At 46.5% G+C, this 20,113-nt stretch overlaps 1 protein-coding gene and 1 long non-coding RNA gene across 2 annotated transcripts in view; one reads left to right on the forward strand and one right to left on the reverse strand.

The window, feature by feature from the left end:
• The window catches only part of LOC309332529, a 74,634-nt gene that overhangs the window by 4,156 nt on the left and 50,365 nt on the right, over window positions 1-20,113 (forward strand). The gene's annotated exons all lie outside the window — the stretch shown is intronic.
• C3 (complement C3) overlaps window positions 1-20,113 on the reverse strand; it is a 63,380-nt gene that overhangs the window by 3,949 nt on the left and 39,318 nt on the right. Inside the window, exons 28-38 of the mRNA XM_081845744.1 lie at window positions 15,611-15,761; window positions 15,104-15,267; window positions 13,739-13,897; window positions 13,397-13,547; window positions 10,133-10,187; window positions 8,560-8,647; window positions 7,419-7,508; window positions 6,382-6,487; window positions 4,699-4,788; window positions 2,610-2,696; window positions 1,011-1,094 (exon numbers count right to left, since the gene is read on the reverse strand). Of these exons, the coding sequence (XP_081701870.1) occupies window positions 1,011-1,094; window positions 2,610-2,696; window positions 4,699-4,788; window positions 6,382-6,487; window positions 7,419-7,508; window positions 8,560-8,647; window positions 10,133-10,187; window positions 13,397-13,547; window positions 13,739-13,897; window positions 15,104-15,267; window positions 15,611-15,761 (1,225 nt within the window). The remainder of the gene's footprint in view (window positions 1-1,010; window positions 1,095-2,609; window positions 2,697-4,698; window positions 4,789-6,381; window positions 6,488-7,418; window positions 7,509-8,559; window positions 8,648-10,132; window positions 10,188-13,396; window positions 13,548-13,738; window positions 13,898-15,103; window positions 15,268-15,610; window positions 15,762-20,113) is intronic.

The following is a 20,113-nucleotide window of genomic DNA, read 5'->3' on the forward strand; positions in this document are numbered from 1 at the left end:
ACTTCAAAGACGGGAATAAAATTGAACACGCCTACTTTTCTTTTCATTTGTTGAGGAGGGAAAAAGGGTGTGTGTTTTTGTAACTAATGTAACATGTTTAAGCAATGTAAGTTTTCTCAACCTAAGCGCCTCTAATTTTGTTCCTAAAATTTATTGTCATTTCACCAAATGAAAAAAACCACACAAAAGCATCAGAACAATAAAGGGTCATTAATCTGTTCTCTAATCTGTCACTTGTAGAGCTAAGTGTTTAAAAATAAAAATATTTTTTTTTTTTTAAGAAATCATTTATGGAACAGCAGAATAGAGTAAATTTAGTCCCCTACTTTCCTCTTCGAAATAGAGGACCAGTGTTATTGGCAATGCCAATGATCTGATCTGAGCTACGTATGCCTAGGTTTATTTTCTGGATTGGACCTCTTTAAACCCTCAGCCCTTCATCCAGTAAGAGACATAAACAAAAACACATTTCCATCAACATTTGATCCTAGGTGAATCAAGGTGTGCATTACTAAAAATTTAATATAAAGAATAGTTGTTAGTAAGTTAGGCCCATGGTTTTCAGAGTTTCTAGCTATCAAAAACCCTTTCCTCGTGGTCTGCATGATGCAGAACATGTACCGTACATTCTGAAACAACCTGGGAAGAAAATACAAGCAGTGATGGGGAAGTGGGCACAGTTCAATGGTAGAGCACTTGCTTTGAATGTAGAAGACACCCCTTTCTCCCCCCCCCTCCGCCTGAAACCCTGCAGAGCTGTTGCCAGTCAGTGTAGACAATATTGAACTAGATGGGCCAATGGTCTCAATGGCTACTAGAAGTTTCCTTTGTTCCTAGTGCTGGGCATGGCATCTTTCAGGGAAGCTTCTGAGCAGACCCAGGGTTGCCTGTTGGACTGACTGAAAATCAATGGCCTAGAGACTTAACGTGAGATTTTTAACAGTTCTTTGAAGTAAATGTTGCTACTTTTTGATCCACGGCAAGTTTCTCTTCAGGATGCAAATTCTTACCTGATTTAATGATTTCCAGAACTTCCATGATATAGTTGTTATAATCGCCTTCCTCTTCTATTAGAATCAGCTTGGTCTTGTACACTTAAAAACGAAGACAGAGAAAGATTTTAATTAAGATGGCTGCATGTTTTCCTCATGTATGCCTTAACATTGCTAGTGAACTTGCATGATTCTGCATAATTTGTATGATTCCTCACAAAAAACCCCTTAACTCCAATTAATAATAATAATAATAATAATAATAATAATAATAATAATAATTTATTATTTATATCCCGGTCATCTGGCTGGGATTCCCAAACCACTCTGGGCAACTCCCAGCAGAATATTAAAAACATGATAAAACATCAGACATTAAAAACTTCCCTAAACAGGGCTGCCTTCAGATGTCTTCTAAAGTCTTCTTTAAGTCTAAAAGTCAGATAGTTGTTTATTTCCTTGACATCTGATGGGAGAGCTGTTCCGCAGGGGGGACGCCACCAAGAAGGCCTTCTGCCTGGTTCCCTGTAACCTCACTTCTTGCAGGGAGGGAACCCCCAGAAGGCCCTCGGAGCTGGACCTCAGTGTCCGGGCTGAACAATGGGGGTGGAGATGCTTCTTCAGGTATACTGGGCCGAGGCCACTTAGGGCTTTAAAGGTCAGCACCAACACTATGAATTGTGCTCCGATACATACTGGGATAATCTGATAATCACTGATGCTAAAGACACTGCATTTTGGCACCAGTAAATCCAGAGCCTTCTCAAATATCCAGGTCCAGTTCTTGTTGTTGTTTAGTCATTTAGTCATGTCCGACTCTTCATGACCCCATGGACCAGAGCATGCCAGGCACTCCTGTCTTCCATTGCCTCCCACAGTTTGGTCAAACTCATGCTGGTAGCTTCGAAAACACTATCCAACCATCTCGTCCTCTGTCGTCCCCTTCTCCTTGTGCCCTCAATCTTTCCCAACTTCAGGGTCTTTTCCAGGGAGTCTTCTCTTCTCATGAGACTTGCCCCTCAGTTCCCTCTACAGCACGTGCAAAAACCATCTTCTTGACTACTCTCTCTACTCTGACTACATTGCCTACTCTGAAGTAATCCCACTGAGTTCAGTAGGTTTTACTCCCAGGTAAGTGGGTACAGATTTGAAGGAGAAATTCTTGAATTTAATCTTCTCCCTTTGCTGCGCAACTCTCTATACATGGCTACACAGAAGTAATCCCTATTGAGTTCACCAAGACTAAGACTCTTACAAGTGGGTATGGGATCTGAATCTCCTCATAGTCTTTAAAAATCTTAAATAAATAATAGGGCATGATGCAGTCATAATTTCAGCACCCTTAAAGCCCACATGCTTCAATAAGAAAAACAGGTATGCTTTTAATTCTTCAGCTGAAACCTATGAGGAATTTGAAGCAGAGGGGGCTGACCTCCAGGTGTTGCTGAACTACAACTCCCATCATTTCTGAACTTTGACCATACAGGCTCATGGGAGTGATAGCTCAGTCACTTCCTTAGGCACATCACTCCACAATGTCCAGGGTTTACCAGATGCAGCTGCTATTAACATCAAAGCACAGCCATTGCTTCATCTAGCAGAGTAAACTTTAGTTACCATAATCCACTCCTGGCTTGCAGGCTTCTGCAATTCTTAGCTGCAGATCCACAGGTTTCGTAGCCGTGTTGTAAATGGTGCAAGTTTCTTTGGGAGAAAGGCAGAGAGAGAGAAAATGAATGAAGAGATGGAAGATTTCTGGGAGTATGATTAAACGGATGTGATAATTGTGGCTGCCGGGTTTTCAAATTAGGGCTGAGCTCCAGCAGCAGCCCTAACAATTATTCACCATTGTAATCATCTTTGCATAGTCATGAGTCTACCCCAGGAGATTTTAAGATACTGCAGAGAGAATTCAGTGAGGAGACATCACCTCTTTGATTGCAAATGTTGGCTCTGCTCACCTACCCACCAACCCCATTTCTAGTGCCATCAGTGCCAGATTTACGTATAAGCTAAACAAGCTATAGCTTAGGGCCCAACTCTCTTGGGGGCCCCAAAAAAAATTAATGGAAAAAAGAACTGGATGTACACTTCCAAAATATAAGATAAAAAACAAATAAAATAAAACCTACATAACAGCAACAGTGTTTTGTGTTGTGTAGGCTTCAGTGATATAAGTAATGGGCTCCCAATCATTTTAAGTTAGAGCTTAATAATTATTTCACTATTAATATACCGGTACTTCTTCTTAATTGTATTTCACTATTAATATACTTCTTCTTAATTGCATTTTAGTTCAACAATTGCTTTGATAAAATACATACTTGGTTATGTGCAAATGGCTTTAGATACCTATTAGCTCCATAAATTACCATATAGCATATATTCAACACAAAAAACAGCGACAATTTGTTGTTGACAAAGGACAGCTGGACATATAAAGGTCCCCATTACCTTCAGTAGCTCAGGGCCACATCAAACCTAAATCCAGCCCTGAGTCCAAACCTAAACCCCACCTCACCCACCTCTCCCTGCAGTGGCAGACTTCGGGCTCCCAAATTTCAGCGATGCCCTGTGCACCACTAAAATCTGGAACCCCCTGCTTGCTGTACCCCATACTATAGCATTGTTTTGGCGCCCCCTGCAGTGTGACGGACGGTGCAACCACAATGGTCACATCACTCTAAAACCGCCTCTGCTCACCCAAATATCCCTTCATGGCTCGTCCCACCCTCTCCTCTCGTAGCTTGCCCAAAACTGCCCCCTCCTTCCTCAGCCTTGTCCAAGTGTATCCCTCGTCCTTCACAGCTCATCCTACCTTTTAAAGGTGGGCATGTGCTTCTGAGAGCGGTTTTCTTAAACACCAGCCCTCCTCCGTCAAACCTTGCCGCAGTCGCATTTTACAGGCCGCGGCAGGTGTTTCTCGCCTGAGTCACCAGCCACCCATGCTTCCCACTCGCCTGACTGCCATCATACTGGAGTTGGAGCAGATGCCTGTTTTCATCCACTCAAACTGCACCCTGATGACAGCCCTACAATTTTATGTATATATATAACTGTGAGGCTAGTGACGTCTTTGCCTGTTGAAAAGAATTTTCAGCTTTGAAAAATCCCTCTTTTACATTTATCAAACGAAAGTTTAAAATGGAACTATTTGACACCTTCTTGCCACTGAGATGAAATTGTTGGGAGGGTTGTCATATTTCAGGAGATGGTATGTAGAGACTTGAAGTTAATTATAACTTCAAGTAAAAAAGAATATATTCAATATTATTGTGGCATCTGACTGTATTTTAGATTATTTTTATTGTGCATCACCTGTTAGTATTATAAATATACTATACACTGAAATATATATTTGATAAATGTAAAAGAATGGAACCTGCCGCTCCCTCGAGCTGAAAATTTTGCTATAGATAATATAGCAATATAGCATCAGATAATATAAAGTGCTAGAGCTCAAACCAAGTCCAAACCCATCATTCGTGATTTTGCCAAACCTTGTAAAGACCTGATTCTTTTAATAGCAACCCCACCCCTCGCTATGGCACCTTAGATAATAGATACACCCTAGATTAATTCCTGTAGTTCAGAAACCACAAATGTCTACAGGACCTTTGTTTCCACGCTGACCAACCTTCCCCGCATCCCCAGAGCTGTGTTTGGGTGACTGGAAGCAGCATCTCTGCTTCGCTCTGTGCCTTACCTTCTGCACACCGGCAAACATCGCCATGGCATATCTTATCGAGGAGGCCACTCCCTTTGGAGGGATGGTAGAACTTGGTGCATTGCTCATCTAAAAGGAGGAATGAAAAGAGAGGTCCTTACTTCCACACTGACATGCCTGTGTGGCTCACCGATTTGATTCCCTGGTGGGGTGTTGATTCCAAAAGATAAGCCTTAGGAAATGCACAAAGCAGGAGTGGGTGACCTGTTTTCACCCTGACTTAATGCAGGGAAACCCATCAAGAGGGTTTCTTTAAACGGTCACTTGTAAAGGAGAGAGCAGTACCCCAGCATTCCCTTCAAGTTCTGTACTCTATTCTTCAAGCAACGGTCTGAGGCTGGAAGTGTATTTTGCTGCACAAATTGATCTGGCCAGGCTCCTCAGTACAGACAGTGCTGCCACGAAGGGCCCCCGAGTTCCTGTGCTTAAGCATGGCTAGGGAACCGCGGATATAATTCACATGGAAAATGTGGTTTATTGTTCTTTCTGACAATTGCAATACAGGGGAGACTGTGGGCAAATATTTTCAGCAGATGTTGATCTGAGTTTGGTGGAGCCACCAGTGCTCAGTTAAAAGGGCTTGGCAGCCCAGGTCAAACCTGTCAGTGGCCAGCTCACCCTCCCTGGCCCTATAACACTGCAAGAGACCTTAAAGAGAGAACAGGTATCCCGTCAAGCAGGTCAGCTCTTTGGCATGGCAAAATACCTTGGGACTGCCCCGTCCTGCCCAAGAAGCCACCAAAAAACCCACTCTTGCGTGCTGCAGCAAAGCTGATTAGGACAATTACTCACGTTTCTATAGTATTCTGTCTTTCCTATGTGCCCACACACCCTGGGTGGGTTAGTGCTAGAGGAGGAAACCAGGAGCCAAGCCACCCTGGTTTTGTTCACTGCCCTTGGAAGGAAATTACCGTATTTTTCAGTCTATAAGATGCCTCCATGTATAAGACCCCCCTCTATTTGGGGGGACCCAGATTTAAGAAAATGGCCTCAGCATTATCTGCGTATAAGACACCCCCTAATTTTTGACACAATTTAGGAAGGGGGAAAACCTTGTTTTATACATGGAAAAATATGGTATACATTGGTACCTCTGGTTACGTACTTAATTCGTTCTGGAGGTCCGTTCTTAACCTGAAACCGTTCTTAACCTGAGGTACCACTTTAGCTAATGGGGCCTCTGTGCCATGCCGCCACCATACGATTTACCATCCTAAGGTAAAATTCTTATCCCGAGAGACTACTTCCAGGTTAGAAGACTCTGTAACCCGAAGTGTTTGTAACCTTAGGTACCACTGTATCTGGCTGCTTAGAGCAGGGATGTGTCTAGGGCTTAGTTGCTGAGCTAAGTGTTGCTTGTGGGTCTCTGCTCTCTAGTCATTACCATTTGATGATTTTATGTGATATATTGCTCAGTTCTGGATTCACAAAATGGGGCCAAAAAGACTTTCAGAAAAGTTATGTGCATGCACTTTGGTCAATACGCCTATTTAGCTGGGTCCAAGAGGAGAGGTGTATGTAATGTTAAGAGAATCCAGCTTGTATTTTATGTCCTCAAGTTCACCAGAGCCTAAAGTCCCAGTTTTACACAAAGTTGTAGGGATCAGGCCCTAAGATACACAACTGAGGGCAGCTTTCAACTTATGCTGAGTTTGCCATTACCTAGATTATAATAGCTGTACACCTTGACAGATCCAGGCTGAATAAGACCAGCTTCAAAATACTTGTAAGCTTTAAATTGAAAACATTCATCATCTTCATGAGAAACCTAGGATGGGAAGAGAAAAGAAAGAACAAGTCTTTGGGTGCCAGTCTTCCACCAGAGAAGAAAATCCATACAAGCTCCATACATTCATGATTCCTAAACCCTAAGACTGTGCACCTAAACTGAACCTGAGAGTGCTCCTATAATTTTAAGAGTTGTGTGTAGAAAAGAAAAAAACTACCAACTGTAGCTTCCTCCTACACTACACAGGTCTAAGACAGGAAAAGCCACATAGTGAAATTCTAAGTCCTAGGTAATGGTAAAGGGACCCCTGACCGTTAGGTCCAGTCGTGGACGACTCTGGGGTTACGGCACTCATCTCACTTTACTGGCCGAGGGAGCTGGCATACAGCTTCCGGGTCATGTGGCCAGCATGACTAAGCTGCTTCTGGCGAACCAGAGCACCACAAGGAAACACCGTTTACCTTCCTGCCGGAGCGGTACCTATTTATCTACTTGCACTTTGACATGCTTTTGAACTGCTAGGTTGGCAGGACCTGGGACTGAGAAATGGGAGCTCACCCCACTGCGGGGATTCAAAACGCCAACCTTCCAATCGGCAAGCCCTAGGCTCTGTGGTTTAGACCACAGCGCCACCCGTGTCTAAGTCCTAAGCTATTCTTAAAAGATACACAATGGCTGGGAAGACCTGTGTTTAAGGCTTGCCTGAAGCAGGAAGCATTTCAAAACAAATAATTTACCTCATGATTCAAAATACAGAAAGATAACACCTTCTCAAATTACATGGGGGACTAGAGTGTATGCCCATGAAGACAAAATGCTTCTTGTGCCAGCTCAAGAAAATAAAAGAAATCCTGTAAAATGTATACACATAACCCACCCTCTAATTCACAGATGCACACCAGTGCTAGTCTAGCTACAGTTACATTTAGTTATGCCAGTTATTCCCAGAACCTCTCCAGCAAGTATTTACCTTGTCCAGATAGATGATGAGGTTCCCTTTTTCAGACATGGCGTCGTTGATGTCAAACTTGGAGATGTATCTGTCGACTCCCTCAGAGAGCTGAACACAGAATGAGAACAATTGACATCATTGGCACCAAGGGTTGGAGTTAACCCAAGCATGCAACCCCTCAGGGGTAGAGCATTTCATCTAGAGGAAATTTGGAGGCTCAATATACCGTAATTTTCTGTCTATTAGACGCCCCCCATATATAAGACTCCCCCCTATTTTGGGGGACTCAGTTTTAAGAAAATGAGGGGAGATGGACCAAAGTTGTTGAGCCTCTCCCCCCCCCCCACAGCTGCAGGAGGGAAACACTCCCTAGATCATTTCCCATTGAGCATTTCCCATTGAGCATTGAGCATTGAGGGAAGTTGCGCTCCAGCCAGCTGGTTGGCTGGTGGGCACCTTCCCCTATGCTGCTGCGAGCGGGAAACGATCCAGGGAGTGCTTCTCGCGCACAGCGGCATTGGGGGAAGTTGCACACCGCCAACCAGTGCCCCCAGATCGCTCCCCACACGCAGCAGCATCTCCCCCCCCCCAACACCACTATCTGTGTATTGGACGACCCCAGTTCTTTGACATTTTTGTGTCAAAAAACCTCATCCAGTACACAGAAAAATACGGTATGTATCTGAGGGATTTCAAGAGAGGTAGGATGGATTTTCATAAGCTTAGAGAAATTTCTTAGGGAAATTCCACAGAACCCTCAGTCATTTCTCCCAAGGCAGGAGGAATGTTGAAATTTCTGCATGGAACAGACTCCCAGGAGAGGTGGTGGACTCTCCTTCCTTGGAGGTTTTTAAACAGATGTTGGATGGCCACCTGTCATGGATGCTCTAGCTGAGATTCCTGCATTGCAGGGGGTTGGACTAGATGGCCCTTGGGTCCCCTCCAACTCTATGATTCTATGATCCTCTGTTGCACCCAGTCTAGTAAGCTGCTGCCTCATAGCAGGAGAACTGGTGGCACATTTATGACAAACCCTAATCCATTCTTCCTGTGGATCTAATTTCAAGGTTTTTTTGCTGACCACAGTGAATTTTCTAGTGCAATATTCTCAAAGAACAACTGAAGCAGTCATCTCCAGCGCCAAGGAAAGCTCACCTACCCTCTTAAGATCTCCAGTGTCAGGTGCAAAGCCAGTAAGCATGGAGACATCAATGATTGACATTGCAGCATCTGCCTTTCCAAGATACCTAGAATGAGGGACAGGGAAAATGATGCCGGAATGGATTTCATTGCCATTAACAATAGCATTAACATCAGAATTAACAGCAACAATTTAAAACAATACGTCAACCAGCATGCTAAAGTCGATTGCAATTGCAGAACAGGCAGCAGAAAATGAAAATATAGCATCGCTGTCCATTTCATCGGGACAAAAAAGTGTGCCTCTCCCTCCCATCTAAATGAAAATAATGCAAAGGCAAGGTGTGCCTCGCAAGGCCATTCTGTGGGCTACTGTATGTGAACCTCACTCCACCAAGCAGATCTTAACAAACAGGCAGGCTGGCGTGGGAGGAGGTGTTCTTTCTGTTATTTGGGGCAAAAGTCATTGAACACTTCGTGTTTGTGCTCATTTTTTCCTTTTAAAAAATTTGGACAGCTTCAGAGCCGTCTTTCCCATTGGTGTTAGTGGTTTGTTGCACCAGGGCGCCGGCCTCTCAGGGGCACCCTAGCGAGTGGGGAAGCTGTGCGGCTCTGCTGGCGGCCTCCCCTTCCCCTGCACACCCGCCAGCTGTGCCCCGCCAACTATATGCCTGGCAGGCATGCAGCTTCCTTCCCAAGCCTCCGCAGGAGCAGATCAATCCCCGCAGAAGCTTAGCCTCTGCACCTGCTGAAGACGGCCCTGCTCCTGGTCATTGTCCTCCTCCTGCTTCCTGGTGAAAGGCGGCATGCAGCCTTCCCAGGCTGCCTTAACCAGTGCCCCGGCGCCGGAGAGCATGTCCGCCAGCACATTTTCCTGCTTGATTGCCGCCACCACCCTGGGGATCAGGGCAGTGGGGGAGGCAGAGGACACTTTCTACCGCCCCCTCCCTTGTTTTCGAGTTGCCGGGGGGAGGCACAGGAGGGATCTTTGCACCACGGTGCCAGATATACTTAAGATATGCCCTGGACAGCTTGCTTGATGCACAGTGGTTATGTAGGTGTGCAATACAAACTGCAAAACCACAATTGAGCAACCTATCGTGGCTTAAAATCTCGATTGTTTAGGTATTTCAATAGACTCTCTGGTGTTCAAAATTGGAACCATTCCTTTATCTTGTGTTCCTTTTGCAGGCTGAGGGTTTATCCATACTTTCCTTTTGCCCCACACTTTCCAGGCACAGGCCAATGCTTCAAAGCTCCGTGTCCAAGTGTTCCCCAGAGCTTTGTGGTTTTGCTCCAATTCAGTGGTAAAAGTGGGTTTTCACGGAGCAATCTCCAGGGGGGTGGGGAGAGCACTTGAATATGAAGCTATAAAGTTCAAGCCATGCCTGGGAAGCATGAAGGAAAGGTAACTGAAGATAAGCCCAGAGAGTATGGTGCAGTCAACCGCCCTACAAATCCAAATCCAAATATCTCAAACTCCTGAAACCAGAGAAGCCTTTGGTTGTTAAGCAACCATTTCTGCTTCTCCCAGTCGTTGGAATGTTCAGTGATGGTGACCCAGGTCTATCTTGAAAGCCCCAAATGCTCACCTGGTGCAGATGTTGATTTTGACTGCTCCTTTGGCTCCCTTTTCCTGCCCTTTAACTTGTAATTGGGGGGAAAGCACAAAGAATTAGTCACTTTGTGGAAATTCCTTGCTGTGTGACTCAAAAAAGAGTAACATAGGCTTGATTGTCCAACTAAGAACCATACTTGCCATTGCTGGCCTATCCAACTAATAGGCCCCTTCCCAAAGAATGTTGTGGCCATGACTGGGGATGTGTGGCTCTCCAGATGTTGTTGGACCACGGACTTCCGGGTCGGCGCCATCGCCGAATGGCGGACTCCCTCCGAGCTCCGGAGGGAGCCTGCACGGCAGGGGCTGGGTCCTACCGCACCGGCGATGCGGGGACCCTTAAAAACCACGGCCACGGGGGCCGTGGACATGGAGACTCGGCTGACACCGTTAGCGCCCTCCCGACTCGTGAAGGAGCCTTTTTAAAGGCTACGGATCGGGTGCCGGGGAGAAGCGTGGTGTTTTGAGTCCTCTGCTATCCCTGCCGTGCGAAGCCGCATGCCATTCGGCGGAGAGCGCTGGCTTTTTCCTTTGAAAATTCGGACCTAAAAGAACAACCCGTAAGTAATTGGAACTTGGATTAAAAAGAGGGACAAAAATTTTAAAAATTTCGGAGCGAGCGGGGGAGGCGCAAAAAAGGAAGTCAGCCACCCCCTCCATTGTAGAAGGGTCAAAGCAAAGGATCTGATAACTAAGATCGGAGTAACATCATTTTGGCAAGTTTTTAACCTCACGAGTGAAGAATATGAGATTGAGCTGGAGGAGGAAAGTAGAATTTGGACTTAAAAACAACCCCCCCTGGAACCCCGGGAGCGATCGATGACGGAGTTTGGAGAGGAGAAAGGCAAGTTTTGACAGCTGTCAAAGAGCTGTCAAAGCGGAAAATAAGATAGAGACTATGTTACAAAGACTTTGCTGGTTATATTTGTTATAAATTGGATACAAATTGTTTTAAATAAGGATTATAAAGTTACTAGGGCTAATGGACGTGATCTGGAAGAGAACTCAGTTTTTGCAATCCACCTAGAGGAGCCGAGGGATATTACAAGTGGTTTTAGCTGGAAATTGGAACTGAACGGTTTATCTCCTGGGAAACTGCAGAAATGGAACATTATTATGACTACAGAGGCCACTACACCGAAGAAGACAATGGAATCATCTGTTGTGGAATGAAAGGAACTTGACGTAATGTTTTGTTTCTGAATAACAAGCCTCTGTAAAGGAACTAACTTTTGGAATTAGGACATTTGTGCAGGAAAACAGGGACAGAAAGAAATAGAAGGAGGAGTGTGATCAATAAGAACAACAAAACAACAAGAATTGGACCAAGTCAAAAGTGGGGACATTTGGGACATCCAGATTTGACAAGCTTAAGGATTATAATTTGGAGTTTTTCACTCCTGGATATAAAAATCTGGATGGAAAAAATGGGCCTCTCTTTGAGACAGAATCCTTCCATGATTGGACATTCGAAACTAAAGAGGACTGGCAAAGGACTATGACTTAGAGAGACGTGGAAATATCGGACATTGAGGAACATTGGGAACGCAACCGGGAGAAGGGGGGGTGGGAAATGTGGAATCCAAAGGGCGTAAACTATGTTTTATTTAGGCTATATACATCTACATGGTATTCTAAAGTGGGGAACTCGTGGTGGGAATAAGCCGATTTTAGGGGAATGGAAAATAATGTTTCTTTTTAAAAAAAAAAATTTGGGTTAAGGATAACAAGTTTGAATTGAGGAGAAGAACTTGTTGAGATCATTTGAGAGATTTGGAATACAAGGGGGGGAGGGAAGGGGAAGTCCTGAAAGGATGTAATTGGAAAAAGATTTGAAATTGGATGTTTTATTAATTTGTAATTAATTGGAAAATTTTAATAAATATTATTCAGATGTTGTTGGACCACAACCCTTCATCCCTGACCACTTGCCATGCTGCCTGCGGCTGATGAGACTTGGAGTCCAACAACCTCTCTGGTCTAAAGCTTGCTTCCTGTATCACAACTGGACTGGGGTCAGGGAAAAGGAGGTGGGGCAAATGAGTGCAATGAGGGTAGGGGAAGGAGGGGGTCCATGCAGCTTCCTTTACCCACATGTCCCTACTTATTTTAACACCAGACCCACCCATCCCAGACACACAATTAGACAAACATTTGCTGCTGTCACATCTAACTTGGCCCTTGCAATTGCTGTTCAATTTGGACATTTTAACATCTGAAGTCTGCAGTGCTCTCTTCCCTGGAGGTGTTTTGTGATGTTGTTTGGAGGACTTGTTCAAAGTTCATTTTCTGGGATCATTACAGTGAGTGGTATTGAACAAGCCAAGCAGTGTCTCAGTTCAGACTGGCAGATTATACAGGGCACACTACGATTCATCACTGTCTGAATTCTTTTTTGTTTGTTTGTTTGTTTTGTTCTAGCTAATATTTTAAAAAGATGCAACTATTTATAGGATTGTTCTTGGGTAAATCTTGCACTATCCCTCCTTCTGGCATTGTCTCACCTTCCTTTTCCAAGCCCTTTGGCCTTTTTCTTCTCTCTGTATCCTGACCTAGTTTTCAAATGTTTTGGGGTTTTTTGCACCATTCTACCCATATTCATCTGGTTAATTTTATATGAATTTCTTTAAGCAGTAGATAAACAAGCAAGACCATTCTTTGTACAGGTACACCTGGAGTACCGTGCCCAGTTCAGGGTCCCGTAGTTTAAGAAGGATATTGACAAGCTAGAATGTGTGCAGAGGAGGGAGAACAAGATGATCAGGGGTCTGGACACCACGCCTTATGAGGAATGGTTGAAGGAGCTGGGTATGTTTAGCCTGAAGAAAAGAAGACTGAGGGATGATCTGATAGCCATCTTCAAGTATCTGAAGTGTGGCCACATGGAAGACAAAGCAAGCTTGTTTTCTCCTCCTCCAGAGGGTTTCAAATTACAATAAAGGGAATTCTAAAAATTACGAAAAACTTTCTGATGGTGATAGCTGTTTGACAGCGTAATAGACTTCCTTAGAAGGTGATGGATTCTCCTTCATTTGAGGTTTCTAAAGAGAGGTTGGTATCTGTCACAGATTCTTTAGCTGTGATTCCTGCATTCAGTTAAACTGAATGACCCTTGTTGTACCTTCCAACTCTACAATTCTATTAGTCTACTGATTTCAGAAAACAACCCCCTAGCCCATCAGTCTTCTGGGGAAGCACATGTAGTTCTAGAAAATCTAAGCCCACCACTCAAACTTACACAGTGGGACGTCTTCAACAGAAACTCGCAGAGAAAAATTCTTGCACTGCTCTGCCTCCTCCCGTATCTTTGCATTATATACCGTCACAACAGTCATAGTTGCTTTTCCTGTGCCGGTTGCTTTCACAGTGAAATCTTGATTGAGCTTGGTCTAAAGAAACAAAGAGGGTTAGTATGCCTTTGGATTGTGTTCTCTACTGACTGATGTCATTATACTGATTATTGTTACTCTTGTTCTCCCCCCTGTTGTAGTATGGCTTGAACTAGAGGTGAGATACAAATAAATAAACATTTAATGTGTATGTGTCTTAGGAGACAATGGAAGTAAATACAATGTTGTACCTCTGTTGACCGGGTAACGAGGGCATTCGCATACTCAATCCTGACAGTAAATGGATTTTGACGTTCTGGCAGTTTAATAGAAACATCCAAGTTCAGGTCCTTATGGGTAGGGACGTCGATCTCATACTGGGCAAGAGCTTGGAATACCATGATGGTTGCCTGAAATGGGAGGAAGAAGATGGGAGTTCAGTGAGTTCAGCTTGTGGTGCCCACCTAGACATAGAGGAAATGACAGTTTGCTAATGGAGGTTACCAGGAAACTGGAGCACACTCAGGGACAAATCTGTCAATTTTGGTCTCTCTCAAGTTTCTCAATTCACCAAACTTAAATTCACTTCTTCACATTTCCACAACAACTTATAAGTTGGTGAAAATTTCTCCTAATTTTGTGTGTGTTCTGAAACATTTTTACAAATAGGTTCTCCTAATATAGTGTGCTTTTGTGTATTATTTTTACTAATATATGCATTCCTGTTCACTTTCCCCTAATATATGAATTTCTGTACACAGGGTAGAATTCAATGAAGCTCTAAGTGACTACACAGAACCATTTGTACTGGTATAATGGGACTCCCCCTCACCTGTTCCCCCTAAACCTGCTCTGTGAGTTCCCCGAATCCTCTAGAAAAGCCCCACTGCACAAATAAACCTTGTTACACACATGCAGCATCTTAGATGAATCCAGGCCATATTGTTTGGCTGGAGAACCAAAATTAATAGGCATGTCTAATTTAGGGCTCCTCCACACTTTCTTATGTCCTTGTTCCTAGAAAGCATGGGTCTGAGCAATCTTTCCCTTGCCCCAGTCCTTTCCCAGGGAAAAAATGCTCTTTAGTGCTAAATCAGAGCAAATAGGCAGGGAATTGTTTTGTATTCTGCAGGTAAAGGTAAAAAGGGAAAGGACCCCTGGACGGTTAAGTCTTTGGGGTATAGCGCTCATCTTGCTTTCAGGCGTTTGTCCACAGACAGCTTTCCGGGTCGTGTGGCCAGCATGACTAAACAGCTTCTGGAGCAACAGGACACCTTGACAAGTGCCAGAGTACACAGAAACACCGTTTACCTTCCCACCACAGTGGTACCTATTTATCTACTCACACTGCTAGGTTGGCGGGAGCTGGGACAGAGCAATGGGAGCTCACCCCGTTGTGTGGATTCGAACTGCCAACCTTCTGATCAGCAAGCCCAAGAGGCTCAGTGGTTTAGACCACAGCTCCACCTGCATCCCTTTTATTCTGCAGGTAAAGCATTCTATCATAAGACCAGGCTGAGCACTAAGAACTAGGTGCAAATGCAGACTACAGTTCAGTGTTTAAGCAGTCCAACTGCTGTTGGCAGCAGTAGAAGGAGAATAAAGCAAACAATCACCTGGGTTTGTCCATATGTCCCTCCATAATATTTCTGCTCTGTCAGCCACTTGACTATGGGACCAACAGCATCAAATTTTCCCATTTTCAGCAAGGCCAGCAGAGCATAGGATGTGCCTTCGATGTTGTAGGTGCGAGCATTATATTCCTCCCAGCGATTCTTATCTATATACCAGCAATGAAACAGATCCTCATTAAACAGATCCTGATGGGCGGATGAGCTCAATGTCCTAAGGACCCACCCAATTCCCACCAGTTTCCATTCAGAGATTATCAATGTACTATATAATACATTATAAATTAAAAACTGCCTGTCACTTGCCTGCAAGCGTCCTCACCACCCACCAGCCATTGGCCAAGCTGCTGTGATGCTATGGTATGTTTATGAACAAATTTACAACAGCTATGGAAGAGGATTAATGGGTCACAGAATTTGAAAACCAGTGCAGCTCATCTTCAAAACCTGACCATGTTTTTACTTGCATTGAGTGTGCTGCCGCCAACGTACCTCTTGATGCTGCCATGAGTACCTTGTCATCATTAAGCCTTCCTGCCAGGGCTAAAGCATAAGCTGTGAGGGCCACGGTGTAAGGTCTTTGCAATGTCCCATATTGCTTTAATAAATACTCAGAAGCTTTGCTGATGCTGCTCTCTAGAATCTGGATAAAGAGAAGACAAGAGAAGTAGATACGTTAGGAGTGTTTGGGGGAGGAAACACATTGTTATGTGCTCCTGCGCTTCTGAGCAGTGAGAAGTTCCAGGGGAAGCACTACTGAGATCAGTCTCCTTTGGTTTAGAAATATACAAACAATATACAAGCAAAGCATAATGGGAACAAACGGGCACTCCTACGGCAGGCAGCAGATCCTCAGGGACCAGCTTATGCAGCTATCTCAGCCATAATCTTCCTCGCTTATAGATTAATACCCCAACTTTCCAATTTCAAAACCTATAGAAATGCCCAAGACAACTTCCATAAGCAAAAGCCAATTAAGTCACATCTAACCAGATGTAAAACACACAAATATCTGCAGCTATCATAATTGTATGGTGCTTTGGGCTTGAAGAAAGGTGAGGCCAAAATGCCCTCTCCTCTCTCGCAACCCCATTTGTGGCTGGTGAAATATGGGGCGGCCCATTGGGGAGAGAGGAGTGGCGCTTCCACTGCCTCCCAGAGACAGTGTCGGCCCCAGGCAAAGGAGGGGGAAGGGATTCATTTCTGCTGCAAAAGTGGTCATCAATGGAGATAACCATTCTTATCTGGAATGATGCTAAATTCTGAAGGGAAATGAGGAGTTCCATCACCAAAACTAAACAGAAAACCATGCTGCCACCCATCAGTTAGAAACACACATATACACTGAACCTTTTTGGTGATTTTCACCACCACCATCGGCAAGCAGCAGCCTGTGTCACTGTCACTGCAGCTTACCTGGATAGAGTTCAAGTAGGGAGGTGACAGCATCTGGGCTGCCACCAGCTCACTGGTGGAAGCACAGGATTGGCTCAAGTGGCATGCCTGAGCAACCTCAACCTCGATGCTGCCCTGACTAACCCCATCCAGCTAAACTGCAGTGATGCTGGAGTTGGAAAGACGGTTCTACCTCACCATAAAAGTAAAGGTAAAGGGACCCCTGATCATTAGGTCCAGTCGTGGCCGACTCTGGGGTTGTGGCGCTCATCTTGTTTTATTGGCCGAGGGAGCCGGCGTACAGCTTCCAGGTCATGTGGCCAGCATGACTAAGCCGCTTCTGGCGAACCAGAACAGTGCACAAAAACGCAGTTTACCTTCCCGCCGGAGTGGTACCTATGTATCTACTTGCACTTTGACATGCTTTTGAACTGCTAGGTTGGCAGGAGCAGGGACCGAGCAACGGGAGTTCACCCCATCGTGGGGATTCGAACCGCCGACCTTCTGATCGGCAAGCCCTAGGCTCTGGGGTTTAACCCACAGTGCCACCTCACCATATTGGCTGCTTATTGACCACTACATCACTGCAAGTGGTCTACAATTTCTGCTCTCCTTTCAGCTCCCCATCCCCTAAACTGTGAGCTAGTGCTACATTGGGGGGGGGGGGGAGAGCAATTATGCAACTCATTAAAAGGCACCCAAAGCCTTACTGAAATGAAGGCATGATGCAGCACAGGCGTGCTAGCTGAGTCGCTCCCTTGGGTGCCAAAGGCTTTTAAGGTTGTGCTTCTGCTTATGACTAGGTTAACAGGGAGGAAGTAGCAAAAAGGGGACAACGTGAGAAAGAACCGAGAATGTGATTATGTTGTAAAAGAGTATTGGGAAATGATATATAATAAATTGGAAAAAAAATGTTTAAAAGTACCTTTCCAAAAAACCCAGAGTCCTTTGTGTTGGGGATAATTTAGAGGGAAATTTCCATGTGTCAAAGAAGACTATTTGTGTATGCTACTACTGTGGCCCATGTTTTGTTAGCCCCAAAATGGAAAACAAGCAAGGGCCCAACTAAAGAAGAATGGCAACTTAAACTGATGGAATACGCGCAGTTTGCAGATTTAATTTATAGATTAAGAGAACAAGAAGAATGTATGTTTAAAGAAGATTGGAAAATGTTTATTAAATACCATATTTTTCGCTCTATTGGACGCACCGGACCGCAGGACGCACCTAGTTTTAAGAGGGGGAAATCAAGGGAAAAAAATTATCCCCCCCCAGCCCCAAAGAGCAATGGACAGGCTGCGTGCAGCCTGTCTGCTTCTCCCAGAGCTTCTCGGGGCTGCGGGGGAGGCCCGGGTTCCACCCCCCCCAGCCCCAAAGAGCAAAGAAGCCAAGACAGCGAGCGGGATCCATAGCTGCGCAACCTCTCCAGCCAGGAGCTAAACCTCTCCAGCGCGGCTAAAGAAGAAGACAAGGCAGCAAGCGCGATCCATCCCGCTCGCTGCCTTGGCCTCCTCTTTAGCCTTGCGCAGCATCTTTAGCCTTGCGCCACGGGATGGATCGGGGCTGGACTAGATGACTCCTGGGGTTCCCTTCCAACCCTGCAATTCTATGACCTCAGAAGGTGTTGGGGGTCTCCACCACTGGAGGCTTTTAAGCAACGGTTGGGGGACCATCTGCCTGGCGTTCTTTAGCTGTGATTCCTACATTGTGAGGGGGCTGGGCTAGATGACCCTCGGGTGGCCCTCCCAACTCTATACAGTCCTATAGTTCTGCGGCAGGAGATCCAAGCCACTTCACACAATGCCCACTCCCAATTTTCATCAGAGAGACACTGGCTTCAGTGTCTAGGTAGGTACCCCCCTACCTGCCACACTTCCCCCACCCCATTTAAGCTGAGGGAATTTCTGCCCAGAGAAGCTCCTAGGTGAGGCAAGGGTTAAGATCTACCTCTGGTGGATCACGGAGAGGCGAGCAAGGCTAAAGAGGAAACCAGGGCAGCAAACGGGATGGATCACGCTCGCTTCCCTGGCTTCCTCTTTAGCCTTTACGCAGCCTCCCCCGCCCGGCTGGAGAGGCGCGCAAGGCTAAAGAGGAAGCCAGGGCAGCGAACGGGATGGATCGCGCTCGCTCCCCCGGCTTCCTCTTTAGCCTTGCGCAGCCTCCCCCGCCCGGCTGGAGGGGCACGCAAGGCTAAAGAGGAAACCAGGGCAGCGAACGGGATGGATGGCGCTCGCTCCCCCGGCTTCCTCTTTAGCCTTGCGCAGCCTCCCCCGCCCGGCTGGAGGGGCACGCAAGGCTAAAGAGGAAACCAGGGCAGCGAACGGGATGGATCGCGCTCGCTCCCCCGGCTTCCTCTTTAGCCTTGCGCAGCCTCCCCCGCCCGGCTGGAGGGGCACGCAAGGCTAAAGAGGAAACCAGGGCAGCGAACGGGATGGATGGCGCTCGCTGCCCGGCTTCCTCTTTAGCCTTGCGCAGCCTCCCCCGCCCGGCTGGAGGGGCGCGCAAGGCTAAAGAGGAAACCAGGGCAGCGAACGGGATGGATGGCGCTCGCTGCCCGGCTTCCTCTTTAGCCTTGCGCAGCCTCCCCCGCCCGGCTGGAGAGGCGCGCAAGGCTAAAGAGGAAGCCAGGGCAGCGAATGGGATGGATCGCGCTCGCTGCCCCGGCTTCCTCTTTAGCCTTGCGCAGCCTCCCCCGCCCGGCTGGAGGGGCGCGCAAGGCTAAAGAGGAAACCAGGGCAGCGAACGGGATGGATGGCGCTCGCTGCCCGGCTTCCTCTTTAGCCTTGCGCAGCCTCCCCCGCCCGGCTGGAGAGGCGCGCAAGGCTAAAGAGGAAGCCAGGGCAGCGAATGGGATGGATCGCGCTCGCTGCCCCGGCTTCCTCTTTAGCCTTGCGCAGCCTCCCCCGCCCGGCTGGAGGGGCGCGCAAGGCTAAAGAGGAAGCCAGGGCAGCGAATGGGATGGATCGCGCTCGCTGCCCGGCTTCCTCTTTAGCCTTGCGCAGCCTCCCCCGCCCGGCTGGAGGGGCGCGCAAGGCTAAAGAGGAAACCAGGGCAGCGAACGGGATGGATGGCGCTCGCTGCCCGGCTTCCTCTTTAGCCTTGCGCAGCCTCCCCCGCCCGACTGGAGGGGCCCGCAAGGCTAAAGAGGAAACCAGGGCAGCGAACGGGATGGATCGCGCTCGCTGCCCGGCTTCCTCTTTAGCCTTGCGCAGCTTCCCCCCGGCTGCAGAGGTTGCGCAAGCCTTTTCTAGAGGAGGGAGAAGGGACTGACTGGCGGTGTCTGTCCCTTCTCCCTCCTGGGGAAAAGCGCGCAAGAGCCGCGTGAAGCTTGTGTGGGGCTCTTGGGGGCTTTTCCTGCCTGCCTCCCCCCTGCATTCGCTCCATAGGACGGACAGACTTTCCCCCTTAGTTTTTAAGACGGAAAAAGTGCGTCCTATGGTGCGAAAAGTACGGTATATGGGTGAAAACTGTGTTGATTTAAAAACGCTGGTAGCATTAAGATAAATTCAACAGTGTAAATCAGTTTTGATGGATATAACAATGGATTACCAAATTGGTTTAGTTCATGTGAAATATGCAGGGATGTATGGTATGCAAAAT

This window comes from Podarcis erhardii, assembly GCF_964252035.2.
Source record: "Podarcis erhardii genome assembly, chromosome: 17".
Lineage (NCBI taxonomy): Eukaryota > Metazoa > Chordata > Lepidosauria > Squamata > Lacertidae > Podarcis > Podarcis erhardii.